Source organism: Mandrillus leucophaeus, unplaced genomic scaffold (genome assembly GCF_000951045.1).
Source record: "Mandrillus leucophaeus isolate KB7577 unplaced genomic scaffold, Mleu.le_1.0 Scaffold123, whole genome shotgun sequence".
NCBI classification, from domain to species: Eukaryota; Metazoa; Chordata; class Mammalia; order Primates; family Cercopithecidae; genus Mandrillus; species Mandrillus leucophaeus.
In genome coordinates this window covers 1,896,178-1,923,617 of record NW_012100654.1, presented here as the reverse complement: position 1 = coordinate 1,923,617, position 27,440 = coordinate 1,896,178, and the positions used below count along the sequence as shown (strand labels likewise).

General features: G+C 46.2%; 1 protein-coding gene across 1 annotated transcript in view; it reads right to left on the bottom strand.

Moving 5' to 3' along the window:
• Positions 1-27,440, bottom strand: part of SLC12A8 (solute carrier family 12, member 8) — a 134,781-nt gene that overhangs the window by 38,573 nt on the left and 68,768 nt on the right. Inside the window, exons 6-7 of the mRNA XM_011971534.1 lie at positions 19,488-19,601; positions 1,263-1,350 (exon numbers count right to left, since the gene is read on the bottom strand). Coding sequence (XP_011826924.1) covers positions 1,263-1,350; positions 19,488-19,601 — 202 coding nt within the window. The remainder of the gene's footprint in view (positions 1-1,262; positions 1,351-19,487; positions 19,602-27,440) is intronic.

Genomic DNA, 27,440 nt, shown 5'->3' with positions numbered 1-27,440 from the left:
GGCTGATGATCCTTCAGGCCTCTAAGTCCTGCTGGTCTGTTATCTTTAGGTCAGATAATAAAGAGGGAAACTAAAGTCAAAAGGCAGAGAGCAGAGGCCTGGCTCTGTCCCCAAGATGCCCTGTAACCTTGAACAAGACCCAGGTTCCTGTGGTCTCCTCACTCCCATCTGGGTAGTAAGACGATGGGCCAAGGGTTCATCCTGGAACCTCCCAGCTGGGACCAGAAACAAGACAGGGTCCTCATACAGAAGCCTCTTTCTTTTATTTCCTTCCCAACACTCAATTCTATCTCTGTTGTCTTCATTTTCTTCCCAATGGTATTGCCTTGTTTTGCACAAAATACCCTGATGCTGTATTCCAGGCTGATAGCAAAGGTGTCACTGCAATAAGCTAAGAGCAAATTCAGTGTTTGTGAAACAGATACATTAATATTTTCTAAATACTGTGGTTACAATAACACAGGCCCTTTTAACTTCTCAAGTCATTGTCTCTGGTCTCTGATCTCATTGCCTCTTCACACCCACCCAATGAAGGGCAGAGAAGCTTCTTCCTGTGGTACAGAGAGAAACAATATTCTAAAAAGTCAGAAATAGACCCAAAGTCACCCAGCCTGCTTGTGTGGGTGGCACAGTGTGAACTAAAACCCCAGAGGCCTGATGGCCTGGGGGAGTAGGAGGGGAGGCTCAATGGGGGAAGAAGGAGAGCTGGGTGCTGAGCTTCCACTGTGTGCCTTCTACTCTCTCCCCCACAGTCTATGAAGCACATATACTGTCATCATCCCCATTTCACAGGAAAGGAAATGGAGGCTCAGAGAACTCAGTAAATTATCCAGAGTCACGCAGCCAATCAACGGCAGAGCTGAGAGCCAAACCAGAATTTGTCTGACTGCAAAACTCTTCATCTTTATGCTCCCTTCAGGGATCTTGGAAACTTGGTGGTTAAAAAAGTCCCCAAGTTCAAAATGGAGGTTGAGGAGGGACGGGGGCGGGAGGCCGAGGAAAGGAAAGAAAGGATTTGATCTGTGATCTGGGTCCTGACACTCCTCCTCGGCAGCATTCCCAGGCAGGGTGCATGAAAGGGCAGTGTCTGAACCCACCAGACGTGAATTTTCCAGCCCACCGAGTGTTAAAAGAAGGATCGGAATACGAAATAGATTGGTCACAGTCGGGGCACTCTCAGAACAAAAGGGGCAATCCCTCTTCTGCCTGGGGTTCTCTCTCCCACTCTCCAGCTCGGACTGATTGCCATGAGGGGAACTTACGAGATGCCAACAGCTGCCAGGGAGCCCAGGGGGATGCTGGCGGCAGGCTCCCTGAGGTCGCCCCCCATGTTGAAACCGGCCATGACTCCTGAAAGACACCCAGATGGGGAATGGGGTGAGCAGCCTTCTCCATGCATCACCTTCCCCAGGGCTGCCCCTTCCTCTCCTCCCGGACCCTCTCCTGGAAGCTGTCCCACAGCAAGCCCTCCAGCTGCAGCTCTGCGCACAGGCTGCTTTTCCATCTCCCCTGGCAACTAGGGAGGCATCCCTGTGGCGTGAAAGGGACCTTTGTGGGTTGGAGGAGACTCAGGAGGAAAGCCCTCCCGGCTCCAAAAGCATCCTACCGCTCAGCGCAAAGCAACCAGGGGGAGGAAGGCGGCTTGCAAGGCACACAGAGGTCCTGCGCTGCGTGCTGAGCTGGGACAATGCCCTGGAGAGGCTCAGCGTTACAAAGGTCTGGCAGCCTCCTGCTCAGTGGTTTCGCTGCCACTGCTGCCCGCTGATTCCATGGGAGCTTCCTGTGTCCTTGGGGTCAGGTACCATCCTCCAATCCCCTGAGCTACCAAAGGGTTTGAAATAAACTCCAGAAAAACCAATCCTGATGCCACTGACATGGAGTCACAAGCTCCTTTTCATCATCACCTCTCTTCTGCAAGAACACTAATGACAATGAATGAATCCATAAGGGACCCACAGCACTGTGCTGCATGGTGAGGTGGGGGTGTTGCCTCTTCCCTTACAAACAAATACATGAAAACAACAAGACAGGGTGTTCTGAACATCGGATGAGGATCCAGCCCACAAGTGCCATAACAACTTAGTGTGATGGGCTGCCCTGGTCAGGAAAGCCCCGTAGAGGGGGTGCAGCTTGAATGTGGCCTTGAAAGAGGGATTCGAACGGGCTTAGGGACGGGAATGAATCCAACACCATGATTTGCGAACACTTTCAACCTGCCTGGGCCTGTGTCAAGTGCTTTACAGGCACTTTTTTATCCTGTTTAATTCTCATAACAACCTCATCAGAAAAGTAGAATTATTTCCTCATATTATAGAAAAGTGCTCAAAGAGGTTAATTAAAACAGTCTAAGGTCACACATTTAATAAGTGGCAAAGCTAAGATTCAACCCTGGTCTGTCTGACTCTGAAAATTATGCTCTCAATGTCTCTGCCATAATGCTTCACAGAATCCAAGTGAAGGGCAGTGAAGTGACAGTTTGGAACCAGAAAGTGAAAGTAGGGGAGTGTATTTCAGAGAGAACCCTGAATGCTGGCCCGTGGATGGGGGTGCATATACTGTCACCCAGCAACTCCGTTATGAGGACTTTACCCAAAGTAGATAGTCAAGGCTATGAGGGAAGATTTAGCCCAACATTTTTATAAATGCTTGTTTAGAATAGTGGAAATTAGAAACAACCTAACATCTAAAAATAGAGGATGGGCTAAATAAGTGATATAGCTTTCAATAAATATTAGGTCTCAGAATATTGTAAGGGATATGTTGTGACATGGAAAGATGTTTAGAAGCTTTTGCTTAGTTTTAAGAAGCATATTAGAAAACAGAACACATCTGGTATGATCCCATTGTTATAAAAATATATAGAAAAAGGAACTAGAACATGTTTTAAAACATTAACAATGTAATTTCTGGGTGATAAAAGAACAGGTCATTTTTATTTGACTGTTTATATTTTCTCACTTTTCTACAATGATCATTTTGAAACATGTGAAAACTAACTTCTAAGGTTTTTTTTGTTGTTGTTGTTGTTTTTTAACGGCATGTTAGGCACATTTTCTTTCCTCTCATTCCCTCCTCTCCAAGATCCTATTAAAAGCATAGTAAATCACGCCTGTAATCCCAGCACTTTGGGCGGCCAAGACGGGCGGATCACGAGGTCAGGAGATCGAGACCATTCTGGCTAACATGGTGAAATCCCGTCTCTACCAAAAATACAAAAAAATTAGCTGGGCATAGTGATGGGCACCTGTAGTTCTGCCTACTAGGGAGGCTGAGGCAGGAGAATGGTGTGAACCCGGGAGGCGGAGCTTGCAGTGAGCCGAGATGGCGCCACTGCACTCTAGTCTGGGTGACAGAGCAAGACTCCATCTCAAAAAAAAAGAAAGCATAGTAAAGGGGAAAGTGGATAAATTCCTGTAAGTAAAGAGAAGTTGGGAGGGGACCCTAAGTAGATGAAAGGTTCACATAAATGTCTGGAACATAGAACAGAAAATGGAGAACATAACACAGAGGAAAAGAGAAGGAAAGAAAGCCTCGGAATGCTTCTCTACAAGATCTGAATACACCGAGGAAAACCAGGGCTGGACGTTTGCACCCCAAATGAAGCCCTGCTCAAGAATCAACAGCACTCACAAACTTCTCATCAAGGTACGGCCCCAGCAGGGAGACAGACCTAAACGCATGGCAGCCGGGGAAATCCACGCCCACAACCAAGGTCGCCCAATGTGTGAGGAAAACCAGCAACAAATAAACAAATACATGCATAAACAGAAACAGAACAACCCAGGCTGGAAGAAACATACAAATCAGGATACAGAGAGAATTTGGAAGAAAACACTGATTAGTAGCTCCAGATACATCCAAGAAGAATATTCTATCTATAAAACAAGGTGCTGTGAAAAAAAAAAAAAAAAATCCAAGAACAAGAAAGAACTTTTGGAAACTAAAAATATGATCACTAAAATTAAAAATGTAATAGATTTAAGGGCCAGGCATGGTGGTTCATGCCTGTACTCCCCGCGCTTTGGGAGGTCAATGCAGAAGGATCACTTGAGGCCGGGTGTAATGGCTCACATCTGTAATCCCAGCATTCTGGGAGGCCAAGGCAGGCAGATCTTATGAGGTCAGGAGTTCAAGACCAGCCTGACCAACGTAGTGAAACTCTGTCTCTACTAAAAATGCAAAAGTTAGGCAGGTGTGGTGGTGCATGCCTGTAATCCCAGCTACTTGGGAGGCTGTGGTGGGAGGATCACTTGAGCCCAGGAGGTAGGAGTTGCAGTGAGCGGAGATCATGCCACTCACTCCAGCCTGGGTGACAGAGCTCCTTCAGATAAGAGTTCAGAAAATTTACTTCCCCCACATTGTTTCCAAGGAAGATACTAAAGTATGTATTCCAGCAAAATGAGGATGTAAACCATGAAGAAGGAAAACATGAGATTCAGAAATCAGTGGTGATAACTGAGGAATGGCGTTAAGTTCCAGAATAAGGGTTGCACAGCAGAGAAACTGCCAGGGATTAAAGCAAAAACTGGAGGCTCCTCTGGAGAGGAAATGCTTCCAGCACAATGGGCAATAAAATTAAACTGAATGATTTTAAGGATATACTGACTGCACATTTTGGAAACAAAAAGAAGAGTTATTAAGACTAACTTTCAGAGATCATTTCTATAGTTTGTTATTAGAGAAGTTTCTCTGAACGTGTAGGGCACCGTTGACATTCTCTTTTGCTGAACTACCTCAAATATCACAAAACAGTCATTTAATACAGCAAAGCCAAATATATTTATTAGAACTCACTGCAGTGAGGTAGACCACCACCTTGCCAGGGTATCAGCTGTACCTCCCAAGGGAGAGTGCATGTTCACAGGATGTTGGGGTCTAAGGTATTTCATGATGGAAGGAGGATAGAGATTGGGTAAAATTTGTGATATGGTAGTTTAGTATTGGTGGACAGAATAAGGTGAGTATCTTATGGGAAGAATTGATTAACTATTATTTGACAGGTGAGCTCTTTGTCCAAGAAATCAAACTACTGAATCAGATAAATTGATTTTCATTAATATCTTGAAGCAAACAATATTTAGTGGTTTATAGTCTTTATCTTTCCTGGGTAAAGTTTTCATGGAAGAACTAAATCATGTTAATACAGGTTATCTCAGTTTGCATTTTTCATTTTGATATACATTTAGTTTACTCTTTTTACAGAGATTCAGAGTTGTGAGTCCAAACTGTTACCACAGTATAGGTAAGCCTATGAGCGTTGGAGAAATTTATATTGTTAGATACAGTCTACTGTGTTCAGCAAAAAGGGTTGTGGAAGGGTTACAGTTAGTAGAAGATGGGAAAGATGGGGAAAAGATATACCATTAAATCTGTGGTGGTGAACTCTTGGCTGTGTTCGAGGTGGAGTGATTTTTACCACTCAGAATCATCTTTAGAATATGATATACCAGGATTTTATCTTCAGGTCCACATTTTACAGAGTGCTGTCCTGATGTGGGGCCAGAGAACTTACTCTGAGAAGGAAGCAAAATTTGCTAGCAAAATACTCAATGCTCTTAGAAGAAATGTTAATGACAAAACCTTTGTGTAGGCAAGAGGCAAGGTAGTTGTGACCATATATATCTACATGAAAAGAACGATGTCTATGCTTATTTATTTTCAATTAATAAATCATTTTGGCTGCTAAAAGAGTTATTGAAACTCCAGGAGAAGTGAACAAGGAAGTTAAGGATTACAGGTAGCTAGAAGGGGGATATTGAATGTCTCCTATACAAAGAAATGGTAAATGTTTGAGATGATATGCTAATTACTCTGATCTGATCACTATATATTATATGTATCACTACATATCCCAAAAATATGTGCCATTATGTGTCAATTTTAAAATTTTTAATTAAAAGTTAAAAAATAAATTAAAAAATAAAAATTTAATTTAAAAATTAAAGTTAAGGTCTAAATATGAAGCAAACCAAAATGTGACATGATTTTAAACAACTAATAAAATGTTAGAAAAATTCTCCCATTTGACCATGGTATGGGAACTTTCTCTCCTAAATGACACAAGGGCTATATGAGAATCACAGTGAAGAAAATGAAATTCCAGCCCAACACTTTGCTCTTCAGGGAGCAACAGCTGCACAGTCATAATCGTGTATTTGCTTATTGTTCTTTAGCTTCTAAAATTGGCCTATAGGCAGAGCACAGAGGACGTAACTATTAATATGGTTTAGATCTGTGTCCCCGCCCAAATCTCATGTTCAATTGTAATCCCCAATGCTGGAGGTGGGGCCTGGTGGGAGGTGATGGGATCTTGAGGGTGAATTCTTCATGAATGGTTTAGCACCTTTAGCACCATCCCTTTTGTGCTGTTCTTGTGGTAGAGTTCTCACAAGATCTGGTTGTCTAAAAGTGTGTGGCACCTCGCCCTCTCTCTGGGTCCTGCTCCTGCCATATGAAGACACCTGCTCCCCCTTCGCCTTCTGCCATGAGTAAAAGCTCCCTGAGTCCTCCGTAGAAGCAGATGCTGCCATGCTTTCTGTACCGCCTGCAGAACCATGAGCCAATTAAACCTCCTCTTTATATATTATCCAGTTTCAGGCATTTCTTTATAGCAGTGCCAGAATGAACTAATGCAACTATAGTTATGAAACAGAATATGAATATTATCTATCTTGACAATGTAAAAGAAGGTTATAGCTAACTGATATTAGGAAGTGAAAAGAGGAAAGAGAAGGAAAAGGAAGAGAAAAAGCACTAATATTTTCATCATAGTAATGTAGAAAACAAAAATATATAAGTCTCATGTTCATTCACTAGGCCTGACTTGAATGTTACAAGCTTCAATTAGTTTAATAAGCAAATTTAAAAGGTAATCTAAGCCATGCCTTTTGAGCTACCTGTTAAATGTGGTAGGTAGCTATGGAAAAACCTAGCAAATATTTACATAGCAGTTGCAATAAATTTTAAGTTAATTATTTTGTATCTTGTTATCATAAAGTTGAGTTTCTCAGTGTTTGCTACGCAGAGCAAAGAAATGTCAAATATATGAAGCAGTTTGTTTTCATAGTTCCAAAGATAGTTGACTTGTAACCTTAAGGCAAAAAATATTTTTAATAAGTGTGTGTGTGTTTGTATGTGTGCGTGTGTGTATGAGAGAAACTATTTGTTCAGTTAAAGTTTTAAACTACATTTTCCATGGGATTTTGCCCACTCGCCTGCTAATAATCAACTTGCTATCTATAGTTTTCCTGATAATGCTCTAAAAATTCAAGTACAAAAGGATTATGTAGATTCCCTTAAAATTAGGACAATAACTAAAGCATTCCTTATAAAAATAAAAATACACATAAAATAAATATAATTCTAATACATTAATCTTAAAACAAAACACAGAATCTCAATTTCCCACGCCAACGGCAAGAACTGAAGGGATGTAACCTAAAACTGATAGAATAGCAGAGATTTAAGTATATTATTTAAAATTATCAATGTAATCATCAAAATAAGTATAACTACAAATATAACTATCAAACATTGGAAAGTGGATGAGGGAGCTAACTCTCATATTTCCTAGCATAAAGTCAACAGACGATGTCTGACTTTGATTAACCAAATTATAGGTATACTTACGTTGCTTGGTTATACACAGCTCTCAAAGTACTAAAAATGATTAAAGTGGTTGTCCCTGTGGAGGAGTATTGGGGATAGCGAAAGGTGGGGTGGGAGACTATTGCTTTGTATTTCAAGCCCCTGTGCTGTTTTATTTTGTATCATGTACAGGTCTTTTTTGGATTAAAAAAAAAAAAAGGAATATCCAGGATCTGCTGTATTCCTCTGTTCTCTCCCTGCTAATAAAGACATACCTGAGACTGGGTAATTTATAAAGGAAAGAGCTTTAATTGACTCACAGTTCCACATGGCTGAGGAGGCATCACAATCATGGCAGAAGGTGAAGGAGGAGCAAAGTCACGTCTTGAATGGCGGCAGGCAAGAGAGAGCTTGTGTAGGGGAACTCCCATTTATAAAACCATCAGATCTCGTGAGACTTATTCACTGCCATGGGAACAGCGTGGGAAAGACTCACCCTCATGATTCAATTCCCTCACACCAGGTCCCTCACACAACACGTGGGAATTATTACAATTCAAGGTGAGATTTGGGTGGGGACACAGAGCCTAACCATATCATGACATAGTGCTCTTTATTCCTCGCCATTGTTGTACCTCCTACAGTTTGTCAGGTCATTTTGTACACCTTCCTTCAGATCATTTATACAGAAGTTAACCCATGAAGACCCCTGAGAACACTACAGCGATACATGCTTCTGTGGAAGAAAGTGACTGATTGATCCTAACTGCTTCCTGCTTCCAAACACATACTGTCTCCATAACAAACCCCCTATCCTCCTTCCCCAGGTTCTGTGTAGGCTTCCTGATGTGCAGTACATTAGGATGCTGGTCAGTGGGAGGAGAAAGGACTGACTGTAACACGGGAATGAGCCAGGCCCAGATATGGCCAGAAAGCTGGCTTTTGAGAGAAAACAGAGAAGCCAGAAAGTAGATCATATCACAGACACAAAGAGTCACAGACAAGGAGATGCAGGCAACTCGGACTGCAGACAAGAAGTCTCATGGGTGATTCCTGCTGGGGCAATGTGGGTGGTTCCCATGGCAAAGTGTACATTTGTGTTTTGTTTGTTTGTTTGGATTTTTTTTGAGATGGAGTCTCCCTCTGTCACCCAAGTTGGAGTGCAATGGCGCAATCTTGGCTTACTGCAATCTCCGCCTCCTGGGTTCAAGTGATTCTCCTGCCTCAGCCTCCCAAGTAGTTGGGATTACAGGCACCTGCCACCATGTCTGGCTAATTTTTGTATTTTTAGTAGAGATGGGTTCACCATGTTGGCCAGGCTGGTCTCAAACTCCTGACCTCAGGTGATCCGACTGCCTTGGCCTCCAAAGTGTTGGGATTACAGGCATGAGCCTCCGTGCCCGGCCTGCACATTCGTTATAGGGGCTCACACACTGTGACTGTCATTTCCAAAATTCTACCTCTGTGTTACCACACAATTCTTGGGCAATGTTCTCTAGCTTTGGTGAATTATAAATGTCTGATTCGCTAGTTAGAGCTAGAAAAAGTATTTTGACTTAGTATTTTTTTTCCCATCTGTGTTAAGTGTTACAGAAATTCTCTAGTTTGCTTTCCTTTTGCATCCAGTGCAATTTTAAAACACTATCGTTAAGGTTAGAGTTACATTTAGGGTTGGCGTAATAGAACAAATACTATTTCCCAGAGCATTAGCGCCCAGGTGTTTTACAAATATTACATGTTTTAAAAAGTTCCACAATTGAAAACAAGGTTGGGAAAACCTTAATTAGAGAGGTTTTCAGTGCTGGGCTACTGTAGTGCTTATGATATGCTAATATTCACTGTCTATCTCTAAGAACAGCATACAGTGTTTCACAAAACTTATTTGGCATTGAAACCTTTTTTTTTTTTTTTAAAGAAATGAAACACTGTGTTCATTATTAAAGTTCCACAGAGCACAGTTTGGGAAACACTCAGTGCCCATTTTATAATTACTATTTGGTCTTGACACTTTTCTTGGTGGGCTTCCAAAAATTGTTTAAATTTGGCTATTTAGGGCTGGATGTAGTGGCTCATGCCTGTAATCCCAGCACTTTGGGAGGCTAAGGTGGGTGGATCACCTGATGTCAGGAGTTCGAGACCAGTGTGACCAACATTGTGAAACCCCGTATCTACTAAAAATACAAAAACTTAGCCAGGCACGGTGGCATGCACCTGTAGTCCCAGCTACTTGGGAGGCTAACGCAGGAGAATCACTTGAACCTGGGTAGGTTGCAGTGAGCCGCGATCACGCCACTGCGCTCCAGCCTGGGTGACAGAGCAAGACTCCGTCTCAAAAACAATAAAAATAAAAAATAAAACGGCTATTTAGAATCATGATTCTTAAGGCTAGATGGTACCCTAGCGATCATCTACTCCAACCTTTTATTTCACAGATGAAGCAACGGAGGCCCAAAGAAGGGAAGCCATTTGATTCAAGTGTTCCAAGCTAATTGCTAACAGAACCAGCACTAATCCTCAAGTTTCCTGATTCCAAATCAGTGTTCTTTCCACTACATCACACAGCCTCTCCATTTCTTCCTAACACCCCTGCTCTTTGTAGATTTCCCCTTCTGAAACAGTAATTGCATGATTAATGTGGGGTTACATCCCCACCACAAGGCTGAGCTTATCAGTTACAATCGGCACAGCGTATTGATTTCCCCACAGGCGCTTGCATCACCAGTTCCTCATCTCTAGACCGTGCTGGATTGATGGCATTTCTGAGTTTTCAACGCCAGTTCCAGGAAGCAGTTAATTGCTTTACCCAAAAATGTTTTTTCTCCCTGCATCACAACGATGATCTGTCTGGTCTGCACACTGTTACCATGAGACTTACATAAACAGCTTCCTTAATACGGGGAAAGCCTTCTGGCTTGGTCTTCCACACCAGTCCTGGGGCCTTCAGGCACAGCTTTATGATCTCAGCTGTAATATGCAAGTCTGATGGTGTCAGCCATCACTTGACCAGCTTAGGTTTATGAGGCTACACCTCGAGTGGCATCCGTAGCCACCTAGACATTGACATTACGCCTACAGTTTCGATGGATGGTGAACAGGGGGCTTGGGGTCAGCGCCTAGTTCCGTTGTCTGGTCTCACAGAAGACACAGATGGCCAGAAGATGAATCAACCCCTTACAGCTCTCAAATATACATCCTTGGGTAAAATAACCAGTGTAAATGTCAATGAGCACTTACCAACATTTGCAAGCGGGCAGCTCATCTCTTTTCTTCCCTGTCCCCTGAATCACCCAATGGCACACATAGACCAAAGTCCTTACTTATCACCAATTACCACAAGCCCACTTCCCACTCCAATTCCCTTTTCTGTTCCTGAAAATGAAGATTCGTAGGAAAAGAAAAGCCCAACAGTTTTTCTAGGCTTTTCAGGTTCCTGTTAGTTCACAAAGGACAACTGACTCTTTCTCAAGGAACTTCCAAGCTTCCTCCTGGGGACTTTTCAATCCAAATCTGTGTCCTGAGAAACTCTTCAACTTTTTCTTTTCATTTATAGCTAATTGTTTCTCTGCTGCCTGTTTTCTAAGTTCGTAACTTTATTTTTCTTTCTTATGAAGGCAGACTACACATGCACTAACGTGCCCAAGTCTCATCTGCTGCCTTTTTTTTTTTTAACTGAAAAAACAAAAGGGATCTATTACTGTCTGGAGGCAATGTGGCTCCAAGCCCTGCTTTCCTCACCTGTAAACGGGGATTATACTATTTGCTTTGCAGGGCTGTGGTGAAGTTGGAACAGATATTCACAAGCACCTAGCATAGTGGCTGGCACCTTGTAGGTGCTAAATAAATGCTCACCCAGGAGAGATGGGCTCTGCTCCTTACTCAGAAATCCCTCAGATTCCTAAAGACTGGTCTGCCTCTCCTTACCTTCCTTCTGATTGCCAAACCCCATTCCTTTCCCATACCTGGCTTATTGGTTTGTTTGTTTAGCTGTTCCTGCAAAAATCTCTAAACCTCTCTTTCTCTGTTCTTGGAGCAAAACTTGTGAGTTTCCTTCCCTCTCAATGTTTTAGAGATCCTGCTGGGACAGACAGTGTCAAATAATGCAACTTGCCATCTCCAGGACCCAGGCAAGATTTATTGGCTTCTGAATGGGGGGGCGGCACCAACATTGTGTGTTCTGTCTTTCAGCATCCTCTCTCAGTACGTGGGAAGTAACGGGGTTTACTGCTTACTGGCTGGGAGATGTTGGGGAAATAACCTCTCTCTGTCTTTGCTTCCTCATCTGTAAAATGGGTAAATAATAGAACCTGTGGGAGGATCTAGGTTCCGTGGGGCCCGAAATTTTTTTGAAAGTACAAAATTATGAATATAAAATTAGGAACAGGGCTTTGGAAGGAGCCCACACAAGTGAGGGACCTTGAAGCCCAGGCTTCATCTACTTCATGGCAGCCCTGTGTCTGATGGAACCAGTCAGGCTGTGGAGAAGTTTAAACGGAAAACTATGCACAAAGTGCTTAGTGCCTGACATAATAGGTTACTGTAATGATAATAAGTATTGTCGATATTTATAATTGTTTTGATACAAACTGTTGATATGTATAATTATTTTGATAAAACAATTATAAATTAATTCCATAAATAAAATCACAAAAAATAGACATGTATAATAATTATAAAGCTTTTTTTTTTGAGATGGAGTCTCACTCTGTCACCAGACTGGAGTGCAGTGGTGCTATCTCGGCTCACTGCAACCACCTCTCAGGTTCAAGTGATTCTCCTGCCTCAGCCTCCCGAGTAGCTGGGACTACAGGCATGCGCCACGCTTGGCTAAGTTTTGTATTTTTAGTAAAGACAGGGTTTCACCATGTTGGCCAGGATGGTCTCGATCTCTTGACCTAGTGATCTGCCCACCTTGACCTCCCAAAGTGCTGGGGTTACAGGCGTGAGCACCACACCTGGCCTAAGATTTTTATTTTTATTTTTTTTTTAAAGACAGGGTCTCACTCTGTCACCCAGGCTGGAGTGCAGTGATGCAATCTCAGCTCATTGCAACCTCTGCCTCCCGGGTTCAAGCAATTTTCCTGCCTCAGCCTCCCCAGTAGCTGGGACTACAGGCTTGAGCCACTGAGCCCAGCCAAAGCTTCCATCTTGTCTCCTGTTTCTGCTCACAAGTCCATCAGAATGAAGGGAGTGGAGTGAGCCCCCATCTTCAGACTGTCCCTACTTGGGGCTCTCTAGTCCTTAAACATGGGGACCCCATTCTGATCCCCATGTTTAAGCAGGTTCTTGTCCTCTCACTCATAAGACACATAACTTGTGAGGAGACCCAGGGGACTCCTGGGAGGGGAGAATGGGGGAAGTAGACCAGAGGAGGGGTGAGCACTAACAGCCGGGCTGAGGGGCCTGGAGACAACCAGCCAATTGGAGGGCCCAGCAAACTCCCAGAGCTTCTCAGAGTGTGTACATGAGCAGGAGAGAGGAGTCAGGCCCAGGGAGGTCAAAGGGCATCACAGAAATAGCTGGGCTCTTGAAAAGGAAGGTGACTGTGGACGTTTCAGTAAAGGCTGTAGGTTTCCTACCACATTTTTTCGTGCTGGGTGCGGTCAACCACAGGCCCATGTGTTGACTGTGGCCAAAGAGGCTCTTATCCCTTCCAGTAAGAGTTTGGAATCTGGGAACAAGGGTTACAGGACTTCACATGACTGACGTTCTTCTCAGTGAATTTCCATTTCCTAGTTCCTCCGTGAATGGTGTTCCTGGATCCCTGGAGTGGCTGCATCCGCGTGGTGTGTGTGAAATCCTAGAGAGGGGATGTCTGTTTCTCGGGGAAAGTTTGGTAGTGAAGCTTGGAGAAGGAACACATGTTGAGAAGCAAAGCAAGTACAGTGTCCACTCCAAGCCCCCCACTCCACCCCTGCAGCCACCAGCACAGGGTGTAATGGAGAAGAGTGCAGTGAGAGGGCAGGGGGACAGCTTCCTAAATCCAGAGGAGCCCCCAGACCAAATCTCCAGCCGCTCTCCCAGGAGGTCGCCTGCCCTTGGGATAAAACGTCCTTAACTATCATATCTCTGACGGGAGGATGGGGGGCTGGGGGACAGAAAGGTTTGTTCTTTAAAACTCTCCCCTTGCCACAGCCTGGAGGTTCTCTTGTTCCAGAAGAGGATGGCGTTGGAGGGAGCCCCAGCCATGACTCACTTGGAGCTAATCCTTAGCAAATCTATCACCATGGAAACTGCCAATCATCCATGCTTTTCATAGCTTAACTGAACATCTGCCAGGAGACAGCAAGTCATACAAACCACTCGTCCTGCCTATCGTGTTTACATTTGGGGCCCTGAAAAACAGAGACAGAGACACGGAGGGCAGCTCTCCACAGCAGGGTGACGGCCCAACTCCGGCCACTAATCAGCTGCGTAACCTCTGTCAGGTCCTTCACAAGCTCCTCTGCACCCCTCCTCCCCCATCTGGTAAAATAAAGGATTGGATCAATGATTCTTCTCCTTGGTTGGGCCAAAGGAGAGTGGGAGGGACAGGAAAGCATGTCCCCTAAAAGGGGTGGGGCAGAGAGGCCTGTGTAGTTACAATCTATGCACTATTATCATTTTACATTTGAAATCTTACAAAATAATACTCATAAGTTAAACCACAGAAAACAAATCTTGACTCATCGTCTTAGGTAGCTATAGCTTTCTCAGTGGAAGGACAACGACACTCCATCTCTGAGCCAGAATGTCCCGTGTCTGTGAGGCTTTTAGTATCATTATCAAAAGGGAATATAGGCCAGGCATGGTGGCTCATGCCTCTAATCCCAGCACTTTGGGAGGTGGGAGGCCGAAGCGGGTGGATCACTTGAGGTCAGCAGTTCGAGATCAGCCTGGCCAACCTAGCTGATCTCAACTTCATCTCTACTAAAAATACAAAAATTAGCTGGGCATAGTGGCATGCTTTTGTAATCCCAGCTACTTACGAAGCTGAAGCACGAGAATCGCTTCAACCCCCACTCACACCAGGCATCCTCTCTCTTAGGAAAGCCAGCCGTGGGAGCAGGGTGGAGGGGCGCATCAGGGCCACATTGCCAAGACAACCCCCTGGTGCACCGGAGTACGCCCGGGACATTCCCTGAGCAGTGTGACCAGGCAAAGAGGCCTTCTGCCCCTGCCTCTAGGGTAAATGCTAACCTGGCATCTCGGCCCAGGGGTCTTCACTCAGTGGGGACACTGCCAGGCCCCGGGGAACACTCAGATGGTTTTCAATTTGTGTGTGGAAGGAGAGAGGAAGAGAGACTGGGAAACATCTACAGATGTTAATTTTGTTTTAATTCCCTGTTTTTCCCCTTTCCTTTTCTGTCCATTCAAGAGGAAGCTGACCTATATTCTCTTGCCTTGTGGGAGACAGAAGGCAGAGAGGAAGCAGAATTTGCCTGTGCACTGTTTTGGCTTCTGTTTCTCAAAAGCCTAGGTCCTTAGAAGATTTTGGAGGGAAACAGAAAAGAAACAGCAGAATGGCTGGGGAAAACATGGGGGGACAAGGAGAAAAACTATCACATAGTTTGTGCGGCCACATAAAAATGCAAAAATGCAGAAACAAAAATTATTAAGTTTTTTTTTTTTTTTTTTGAGACAGAGTCTTACTCTGTCACCCAGGCTGGAGTGCAGTGGCACGATTTCGGCGCACTGCAACCTCTGCCTCCCAGGTTCAAGCAAGTTTCTGCCTCAGCTTACTGAGTAGCTGGGATTACAGGCATGTCCCACGACACCCAGCTAATTTTTGTACTTTTAGCAGAGATGGAGTTTCACCATGTTGGCCAGGCTGGTCTCGAACTCCCAGGCTCAAGTGATCTGCCTACCTCATCATCCCAAAGTGCTGGTATTACGAGGCGTGAGCCACTGTGCCCGGTCCAAGAATTTTAGAAACAGCAAAGCCTTAAAACAAGCATGAGGCCCTTCTCAGGGTAGGGACAGTGTGAACGCATAGGTCACACACCCAGAACGCTGGCCCTGGACAGGAGTGTCCCCCATATTTGACAGAAAACTGGTTCTGGAGTTTGGGGCAGGGGGAGAGAGAGGCTGTTCACAGGTTCTGGGGAAATGAGGACCTGGGACCCCCCCACTCCCTGGCAGTACTGGTGAGGAGCTGGTAAGACCCCCAGTCTATGTACTTGGGGAGTACACAGACCCTAAGCATAGGGTTCCCAATCTCAGATTTCTGGTCCCTGAACGTGGCTCAGAGGCAGCACAAACCTGAAAGGCCCTATGGACAGGACGATGGGAAGGCCTGGTTCTGTTTACAGATAAGGAGTTGCAGAGCCCCCCAAACATGTCTGGGTACTGTATAAAACCCTAAGCCCCTGGAACTGGTGCAGAGCATGGCAGGAGCAGGTGGAGGCATGCTGAATTACTGATGTTAATTTTAAGCCATCCCGGCAGAATGAAGGCTTAGAGTCAGAGACTGACTCTTCCTGTTTTATAAAAATGAAAACGCACTATTTCTGGCAAATCTGGATTTGTGGATCAGGATTCGACCTGCCACTTTCAAGTCCTAGTTCCAGGCTCATTTCCATGGCTGAGCCTTAAGAAAAGTCAGGCAGGAGGCTGACGCAGTGATACAAGCGATAGATGAAGCTGGGACCACAGTTGTCAGATGGTAGAGATAAGGAGAAGTAGAGAGAATCTAGCGACTCTTAGGAGGTAAAATTGACAAGACTTAGAGGGCACTGGAAAGAAACAGGGTGGTCTGATCACTGGCATAAGCAATTGGCTGGGTGGAGGTACCATTTACTGACATCAGGAGTACAGGAGGAGGACGAGTTGAGGGGTAGGTGAGATGGGTTTGGTCAAACTTGTTCGGTCCAAGATACTCAAGAGAAGATGTCACATGGGCAACTGAATGCATTATGTGAAGATTGGAGGAGAAGTCTGGGCTGGAATTGTGCATTTTAGAGTCATCAGTTTTGAGGGTGGTTATTCAACAATGAGCATGGATGAGACTCCAAGGAAAATAGTTGAGAAAGAGATGCGAGGGCCTAAGAATAGCCTGAAGATCCCCAACATTGGATGGTCAGGCAGAGGGGATGCACCTATGAAGGCAAGTCAGAGAGTAGGAGGCAGCTGAGAAGGCTGCACCATGGAAGGCAAGAGAAATGCAAAGGGAAGTGCATTGTTGCTGAGAGGTCAAATAAAGTGAGAAACTAAAAATGCGTGCTGCATTTAGTAACAAGGAAGTCACTGGTGACAAAGCCATGTCGTTGTAGAGACAGGCTTGCAATTCCCAAAGGAGAGAGTGGGAGAGTTGAGCAGGGGATAAAAAGAATGGAGATGGGGAGACATGTTATGTTTGGCTATGAAGAGGAGAGGGAAAGGCTATTGCTATAAGGAGAAATGGGATTGAGGAAAATCAATTAAAGATGATTAAAGTTATTGTCCTTTTCATTTTAACAGCTTTATTGAGGTATAACTAACATACTATAAGATGTACATGTTTAAAGTGTAACAACTTGAAAAGCTTTGCTATATGAATATACCCGTAAAATCATCACTATAATCAGTAATACACACACACACACACACAATTTTTTTTTTGATACAGGGTCTCACTCTGTCACTCAGGCTGGAGTACCATGGCGTGACCAAGGCTCACCGCAGCCTGACTTCCCAGGATCAAGCAGTCCTCCTGCCACCCACCACCAACCCCCAAGTAGCTGGAACTACAGGTGCTTCTCCTGCCTCAGCCTCCCAAGTTGCTGGGACTACAGGTGCATGCCACCACACCCAGGTAGTTTTTGTATTTTTAGTAGAGATGGGGTTTCACCACGTTGGCCAGGCTGGTCTCGAACTCCTGAACTCAGATGATCCACCTACCTCGGCCTCCCAAAGTTCTGAGAGTGTAGGCATGAGTCACTGAGCCCGGCCCAAGCTAACTTTTTAATCATGTTTTGTAGAGACCACAGGGTCTCACTATGTTGCCCAGGCTGGTCTCAAAGTCCTGAGCGTGAGAGACCCTCCTGCCTTGGCCTCCCAAAGTGCTGGGATTATAGGCATGAGCCGCCATGCCAGACCAGGAATATATTTTTCATCCCCCCAAAGTTTCCCTCTGCGCTTTGGTAATCCCTTCTTCCTGCTCCTCTCACTCCCATTCCCCGGCATCTGTCACTATAGCTTGCATTTTCTAGAACTGCATATAAATGGAGATGTATACAATCGTATTTATTTGCTCTTTTTTTGACCTGACTTCTTTTACTCAGCATAATTATTTTGAGATTCACCTATATTATTGTGTGTATCGATAGTTATTTCTTTTTCTTTTTTTAGAGACAGAGTCTCGCTCTGTCACCCAGGCTGGAGTGCAGTGGCACGATATCAGCTCACTGCAACCTCTGCCTTCCATGTTCAAGTGGTTCTCCTGCCTCAGTCTCCTAAGTAGCTGGGACTACAGATGCCTGTCACCACCATGCCAGGCTAATTTTCTTTTGTATTTTCAGTAGAGACGGGGTTTCACCATGTTGTCCAGGCTGGTCTTGAACTCCTGACCTCAGGTGATCTGCCTTCCTCAGCCTCCCAAAGTGCTGGGATTATAGGTATGAGGCACCACGCCCAGCCAGTTATTTATTTTGATTGTTGAGTGTTTTCCCATTGTGTGGCTACACCATAGTTTGTTTATGCACTCATCTGTTGATGAACATTCAAGCTATTTCTAGTTTGGGGGCTATTAAAATTTAAGCTGCTTTGAAAGTTCATGTACAAATCTTCAGATGAACACAGGCCTTTGATCCTCTGCAGTGGATAACTAGGCATGGAATGGCTGGATGTAATTTTTAAGAAACTGTCAAACTTTTTTCCAAAGTCATTGCACCATTTTACATTCCCTTCAGCAGCGCATGAGGGTTCTGGTGTCTCCACATCTTTGCTAACACTTGTATGGACAATCTTCTCAATCTTAGACATTCTAGTAGCTTCTCCTTCTTTTTCTGTCCCTATCCCATTTGGGGTGGGGACAACAAGTTAGGAAATGGCCACATGTAGGAGGGCAGAGGGAAAGGCGAGAGAGACAAGGAGACGAGGCAAATACACTCCAGGCTATCAACACTCTCTTGATCAAGAGTGAAATGCTTTTCTCTCTTCATTAAGAGTCTGTTCCCTTGGGACAAACCCAGTCACTAGCAAATGTTACTTTTTATGGAGCATCTGGTCAACATGTTAGCTTATTGCCTTCCAGGCCAGGGACCCAAGCATGGGGCAGGGGTCCTACAGGTACCTTGGCTGTGGGAGACTCCTCTACAGTCACTGTAGAGCAGGAACTTGGGGAAGGGAGGGTAAGGAGATTCATTCCTCACCCCTGGAATATTGTTTTGGCTCACACCTGATACAGCAAGAAAAGACAATAGTGTTTCTCTGCCCTCTGGGAGAAGATGTGCTGGTATGGGCAGGGGGAAGGGAAGGCATTCCCTTCCATTCCATTCCCTTCCATTCCATTCCCTTCCATTCCATTCCCTTCCATTCCAGGCATGCACTTATTCCCCTGTGAAAAGAGCAGCTTGTCCTGCTGAGGAATCTGTCCCATTCAGCCCTATGAGATATGTGTCCTTTCTATGAACAAGAGGTGCAATGTGTAAGGAGTGAGGAGGATTAAATCATATTGAGGGCCTTCGGCAAACTCTGTTAAAATAATAGATTTTTATGTTTGAGGCCAGGGGTTCAAGACCAGCCTGGGCAACATAGTGAGACCCTGTCTCTACAAAATACATACAAAAATAAACAAAATAACAAAATTTTAGTCAAAGCTAAGCCCATATCTAAAGTTGGATATACATACCAAGAGCACATGTAGGCCAATGATGATGCTGAATTTTGGAACCAAGAACTTATATCCCAAATTTGAGAGTAAAAAGGAACCCAGATTACAATACCTGTAGCCGCTGGGAAGAAAACCCCAAACACAGTGAAAAAAGATTCCCCGGGGCTGTAATCAGGCAGCGTGTTGTTCTGTAGCAGTTCAGGTGAATATCCGATGAAACCATGTTCTGAAATAATGCAATGGAGAGCAACATGAGCCCAATGAGAAGACACAGGAGGCATTTCCCCAGATGACAGTACTACTTCATATATTACTTTAAATGTTGGAAAGGTAGGGGCATGTGTGTGACACACAGTGACAGAGGGCTCTGCAGAACCATCTTCCTTCCCACTTCTAAGGTTGACTTTTGTGTGCTGATCCCATAGACACAGGTGGATGAAATAACATGAAAAGAAGCAGTGGTTAGTTCTGGGAAGGGGAGCATTTTCATCTTTTGCTTCACAGACTTTAATATAGCTGAAATATCTCTCAATGAGCATGTATTTATGTGTTTGTTTTCCATTTAAAAAATCAATCGATATTTGCAAGTTACTTCCCTACTCAAAAACCTTCAACGAATCCCTAATAGTTACAGAATCAAGTCCAAACTCCTATCAAAGCCTCCACAACCTGGCAACAGTCACCACTCCCTACTCATCCCTTGCTTTTTCTCCTCCCCAGCAGTCACACCCTGAGGAAGGCCATCACCCCCACCCCCGTGCCTTCGTTAAGCAGTCTCCTGGCCTTCCAGACTCTTCTCCCACATCTCTAAGCATCATATTGGGCCAACTCTTCAAGCTCAGCTCAAATGGTGCTCCTTTGGGCTTTATAAGGACTCCCTAATCAGAATCTATTCCTCCCTCCTCACTGCTCTTGGCGCTAGGTCTGGCCACAGTAAGACCTTCCCCAACTAGATTCCTTGAGGCACGAAATCCAGGTCTGCAGGTCTCTATCCCCCAGAGCTAAGCACTGCACTGGTGCACAGTAGCTAGGTTGCAAATATGGGTCACACTGAAAAGAACCTTTCTCTTAGATCTCTCAGCCTATGGGCACATCTCGCTTCCACACTTTCAATTCGACTTGTTCACAGACTACTTTATAGCAGGAACATCTCAGATCTTATTTCCTCAAAGCATTCAAAGCATTTTAAACATTTTTGTACATCGACTTTAACAAAGTTTTTTCAAGTGGTTTCAACCCTGCAGGCACATTGCTTCTTTGTCAAAGGAGGTCACTTTGAACAGCATCTGTGAACACGCTAGTGAGCTGTGGAATTTTAAGACACAAGTCAAGTGTTCTTGGTTTCAGGAACACCCAGGATATTCAGCCTCTGCTTCTGAATCTCATCTCTGAGAAGGAGTTGGTTTGTTCCTATTAATTGTTGTCCAAAAGAAGCCAATCCCTACTCCTTTTCCCTCAACCCCTGTGGTGCCGTAGGATGGGTATTCAGCTCTCACTCCACAGCCAACCCTAGGGTTTCAGGGACAGAATTTCCCCAAGCCTCATCCTCCACCCACTTGGAGCTTAATTACAGCCCAAGCTTCCATCCACAAAAGAAGGCTCCTGCCACTCCGATGAGTCCAGTGAGGTCGCCCGCGCTTCACACAGCTTCCAAGATTCACAACTTCATAAGAAAAACATTTTTTAAAAAAACAATAAAACGAAACCTCAGGGAAGCACAAGAGACCCTTGAGAGTTCAGTCAGGACTTAAATCATTGTCAATTGCTTTATTTTGCCTGAATACAGAATTTGTTCTGGCATATTCAATCCTAAGCGCTGTACAACTTTTCTGAATGGTTTGGCGTCTTCATAGCTGGCCCTCCCCTCATTAACAAAAAAGCAATAATAGCTAAGTTAACTTTAGCTTATCCGCTGGCTGACCTCACTGATGAGTCTTAAGGAGGAGAAAACCAGCCCAGCCTGTCTTGGAACTGAGCTCAGCCAAGCTGGACCGATGTGCAGATCGGAAAGCACATCTGAGCGGAGGGCTGTACGTGCCCGGCAGGCCCGCCTTGCAGGACATAAAACACTTCATCAGGCGCGTTCATCTTCAAGGGCCCAAGGGCGGCCCTGACACATGGGAATATTTGGTCACCGGGCCTGAGGGGCTTTGCTCTGGCCAGCCTGAAGGTTCAGAGGGATTTCAGGCCCAACAGATGAGTCACTGGGAAGCCTTTTCTCGCCTGTTCCTTCAGCAAGACCCGCAGGCTGAGATAATGAGTCACTTGGCTGCCTGTGGGCCTGCCTCAGTTGCCCTCTCTTGCAGGGCTAATGAGAAATGGAGCCCTGCCACATTCGCAAGTGCACACTCACACTCACACTGCTGCTGGCCCAGCCTGCTCTGAGCTGGAGCCAAGCTCAGTACTGAATCTTGCTCAAGGGAATAGTCTTAACTTTGCAAAGAACACTATGGACAAAAATACGTGTCAATGCTTTATTTACAATAATGTAAAATCGGGGGAGGGGCCGGGTGCAGTGGCTCACGCCTATAATCCCAGCACTTTGGGAGGCTGAGGCAGGTGGATCACTTGAGGTCAGGAGTTCGAGACCAACCTGGCCAAAAGTTGAAACCCCGTCTCTACTAAAACTACAAAAATTAGCCAGCTGTGATGGGGCATGCCTGTAGTCCCAGCTACTCTGGAGGCTGAGGCAAGAGGATTGCTTGAACCCGGGAGGCAGAGGTTGCAATGAGCCAAGATTGCACCACTGCAGTCCAGCCTGAGCAACAGAGCAAGACTCTATCTCAATTTTTTAAAATTTAAAAATAAACATAAAATAAAAAACATCAGAGGAGGTTCTAAATGTCTAACTATGTGAGACTGAGACATTTTAAAAGCTTATAAAGAGTCTTTAGTATGAAAGAAAACTGTCCATGTTATATGTAATATATGTTAATTCAGAAAACTGGATACCATTTATAGTATAAATACAAAAAAAGGTGTATTAATCTATACATGTAAGAAACAGCTAGAAGAAAACACACTGAAATACTAACTGTGGTTGTTTGTATAATGCAATTACAGGCAATTCTTTTACTTTTTTTTAATTTCTACAAAACATCCACATTTAAGTTAATGGGCTGAGTGCAGTGGCTCATGTCTGCAATCCCAGCACTTTGGGAGGCTGAGGCGGGAGGACTGCTTGAGCCCAGGAGTTTTAGACCAGCCTGGGCAACACAGAAAGACCCCTTCTACAAAACACACACACACACACACACACACACACACACACTTATCTGGGCATGGTACTAGCTACTCAAGAAGCTGGGGTGGGAGAATCACTTGAGCCCAGAAGGTAAAGGCTGTAGTCAGCTGTGACTGTGCTACTGCACTCCATTTTGGGTGACAAAATAATTTTTTTAAATGAACATAATCTACTTCTCATCAAAAAATAATACCTTTTAGGAAAACAAACAAAACATCCCACAATTGAAAGCCTACTTTCTCCAGAAAGCTTTTCTATGTATGAAGAGCTTTTCTTTCTTTCTGTTTATACTCTATTTCCCAAAATGATTTGAGTGGCTTATGAGAAAAACATAAACAAGACAGGGAAAATAAAATAAGGACCAAAGGAAGAAAGAAACTGAGCAAAAGAGAGAGAGGGTGAGAACACCCCCACTTGTACCTGCATGACCCACAGTCTGAGGCCTTATTCAGAGAGAATTTTCTGTTTTGACCAAGCCCACTGAGGCAGGGCATTGGATCTGGTGGCCCATCCCTCCCATGGGCCACTTTCCAGTGGACAAAAAGGAGCCCCCAAAGCTGGCACAGTGGACCCTGCCTCATTTCCTCTGCCCCTATCTTCCCAGGCCCTTATGACTTGCACCCCTCACCTATCACCACCCCGCCTCAGGGTCCCCAATCCTGAGCCAGTCCCCAAAGAGTCTTCCTCACTGGTCTCCATCCTGCCTGCTGGGGCCTGAGTCTCCTTCCCACACCCTGAACCTGGTGGCCCAGCCAGACCTGAGGCATGGCTGACTCTCTGTTGGGCTTATGCAGAGTGGGTGCCCAGGGGAGGAACTGATGGCTCTGACTGGCCGGTACTGGCTAGTTAAGCACGGTGTGAAGTCAGCAGGTCACACCCAGGATTAGGGCTGAGGTCCACGCCATCTGCCATGCCCTCCAACAGTGGCTCTTAATGCCTGACTTGCTGATGCCCAGACCAAAGGTTCCTAATTCTTTTCGTTGCCCCATTTGAGAGTCTGATGAAAACCATGGTCCCTGTCCCCATAGACACCACATTTTGCATATCATTTTGGGAGAGGGCAGATTTCTGAAGTCTCTCTGGAGGGCATGGACCTTAAGGTTCGAGACCTCTACTCTAGCAGCTACATCTGTACCTAAGACTGTCCCGCCAGGAGGCACCCACAACTTCCCAAGCCCTGACTGCCGCCGTGCCCTGCCTCAGAATGGACAGCAGCCCTGAGAGTGACGCAGCCAATAATGTTTTAATGCCATAATCCTTGCCAAGCAATGGCCACCACTGTGTGCACAGAGATTGTGCAGGTCACCCCAAGAACATCACAGAGCAACCTCACTTCTGAAAATAATGCCAAGCAACCAATGACTGAACCCTTCCTATGTGCCAGCCACTGAGCACCAAGATCTTACAATGTCATACTTGTACAACGACTAACTGAGGACACCGAGGATCTGGAAGGTGAAAAATCTTGTTCGAGGTCACATAGCCAGATGTGTCTGTATTTCACCCACTGCCTCTCCCGGTGGCAGAACCCAGGCCACTTTCTCTAGGAGGTGGGTCCCCAGGCCCTGGCACTGCACCCCCTTACAGAGAGATACCTACAGCACAGGTTGCCTTTCAACCCCAGGAAACATGCCCACAGAGATCACGGCATCTCCCCCAGCCCCATCTGTGTAGGGCAGGCAGGAGTCCTATCCTGTGCCAACTGGTATGCGACTGGCAGGAGTTTACACAGCTGGGAGGACACAGCCCGTCCTGGACCCCACATCTGAGTGAATTCAGGTCTCCATCTACCACACTGTCCCTCTGTAATCCATCCCAAAGTCATTCCCCAGGAATTTCCTTTTCTTTTCTTTTCTTTCTTTCCTTTTTTTTTCTCAAAGAGACGGGGTCTTACTCTATCACCCAGGTTGGAGTGCAGTGGCACTATCGTAGCGCACCGCAACCTCAAACTCCCAGCCTCAAGCAATCCTCCCACCTTAGCCTCCCAAAGCACTGGGATTACAGGTGTGAGCCACGACGTCTGGCCTCCCCAGGGATTTCCAACACTTGTTTCTTGACCTCGGAAGAGCCTCTTTGCCTCTCTGTTGGACTTTCCATTCCTCTGCTGGTGAAACTGAGACTGTGGTCTGGGGTCCTGTCATCTGACATCTTCCAACTCTCAAAGGCGTGGGATGCCTGGGCCCTACAGCTGCTGCATGAGAATGGATCTGGGTTTGACCTGAACATCTGTTTCTCTATCCAAGGAATAAAAATACTTTGGTTCAGTTTGAGCTGTATGCTTTTAGGAAGAACAAAAACAAAACGGGGGGCGGGTAAGAGAGAGAACAAATGACGACAAGACCCAGGCAGTAGCAGGCAGAGGGAAAGTCCTTGAAGCTCTGTCTGCAGAAAGGTTTGATCTTACCACCCGGAATTCGGGTAACTCGGGCTTCTTGTGATGTGGCCAGTGGGCTGTGGCTCTTCAGGGCCCACTATCTGCTCCCAAGGGGTGCTCGCGGGAGCCTACCCTCCTCCCCTTAGCCAAAGGCAGGCAGCGGGGGTCACTAGTGGGACCGAGAGCTGCTCCAGCAGGGTTGTTGGGGTGCCCAGCAGCCGGGCATGGGGCCCTTGGCCTGGGTAGGTGGCTGTTGGGGGGCTCTGGGTGGCACCTGTGGTGCCCCCGACATTTCCCCCCCGCCCCCCACCACCGACGCCGCTGGGGGCTGCCGAAATTAGAAGAGGGAGTCGGGAAGTCATACCCCTCCCTGTGGGCGTCGGGTTGCACTGCTGACTAACTTAGAAAGCGAGATTTCTAAAAATGATGCTGGGGCTGCGGGCTGTGGGCTCCTGCCCCGGCGGGGGCTTCCGGCGGCGCTCTCTTCTGGGTCCCCCACCTCTGGACCAGCGACCGACGACCAGTCAGACAGCCCTTTCCTGGGAATGGACAATAGGAGAGGCTGGCGCAACCGAGAATAGCCAGCACGGAGGAAGGGCTCCGGACGGAGCAAGGAGGGTGGGGCTCGGAGGGCGCAGGAAGAGCGGCTCTGCGAGGAAAGGGAAAGGAGAGGCCGCTTCTGGGAAGGTACCCGCACGACGACGCCGGAGGGGCGTCAGGGGAAGTGGGAGGCCCCGGAGACTGCGCGAGGCTCCTCGGCAGAGGAAGTGGGCGCGGGCGCACGCGGGACCTCGCACCCGGCCTTGCGCGCAGCCTCTGGACAGCCCGGTGCGGTGCGTCTCACCACCTGCACCTCGCCAGACGCGACCTTACGGAGACGGGGATCTGCAGCCAATCCGAAACTGCCTGGCCCAGGGGGTCCAAGGAAAGGGGAGGAAAGGGAGTGTCCACAGGCCCCATCCTGCCACTTGTCACCCACAAGAGTTCCTTCCCAAGCAGCCCCACCCTCACCCGGACACTCACTCACTCAGATACTGCCCAGCCCCAGATGGGCTAAGAGGCACAGAGATGGGCAATTAAACACAGCAGGACCGGTCTGCCTGGGCTGGGAGTGGGGATTTTCTTCTGGGAGCTGCAAAGGGTGAAGCAGTTATAGGTTATCAGGGAGGAGCCCAGTCAAAACTGAACTCAAGAAGCATAGATTTGGGAGAAGTCCCCGCCATGCCCATCCTCCCTCGGCATGAAGCACAGGGCCCCCTTCCAGGCACAAGGACCCTGAAGATCTCTGGGTGGAGGAAGGCAAGAACAGTGGCAAAACCAGGAATCAGGACAGCTGGGTTAGGGCCCTGGTTATGCGAGGACTCAATGTGGGACTGTAAACAAGCCCTTTTCCCTTGGAGCTTTGCAACGCAAATTTTGAGTCAGCGAGATTGGCATGGGCCAGAGACCCAGCCTTCCTAATGAGCTCCCCGGTGATGCCACGCTCCTGCCTGCAGATCGCACTCTCAATAGCGGAGTACGAGATAATTTTTCAGAACCCTTCTAATTCTGAAGTCTACCCAGCCAGAAGCCCACTCTCAGGCCTCTCAGGACACACTCTCCAAATACACAGTTGGTTTCCAATGGCAGAGGTAAAATCCCAAACCAGCTTCCATAACATGCCCCCCTCTCTACCCTGACTCTGTGGTTGTTGATACGGGATGTGCTCCAGAACCGTGAAACAAGCTCCCTACCACAGTTTCGTATGTTAATAAAACCTTACTGGCCGATAATGAGAGATTATATGGAAAGGCAGAGAGATGAGGAAACCTTCATGGTCTCATTCATTGGCCTATTTTAACAACTGAGGAAACCGAAGGGCAAGCTGGAGCCAATTGTTCAAAAGACGTGCAGAGTCAAAAGGGGAACAGTAACCCTAATTGAGAGTACAATTTGGAGTCCAGATAGTATCAAGTCCCAATCTGTTGGGCTCTCCCATTGAACTGGGTCATAACAATCCTGGTACAACTATTGGTGTTCAATAAAAGTGTTTTGAAATAGAACTGACTCGGGCTATATTGCATCGGACTGTTTTGAAATTAAACTGAATTGGGCTGTATTGCCTTGTATTGATCACTGCCTGGAGATTTGGAAGAGGAAATAATAACAGGTTTCGAAGAGGTGCCCACGGAGTTCTGGGCGTGAGCCTGGAGCCTTCCTCGGACCACAGTCTCCTCTCTGGCTTCAGCCCTATTGACTTTGGTCCTCCAAAGAGAGGGTGGAGAGAGGATGTGCACAGGGTTTTCAGCCCAAGACCCCACCCAGAGAGAAAATACACAGAGGGAGGGCTGGGCATTCCAGCAGTGGCCAGAAGGGAAATCTAAAGTGGGGCTGGACCTGCCCAGAGGGCCAGGGGTGTCCCACCCAGCCCACCTAGGGAGGAACAGCCTGGAACCCCTGCCTGGCCA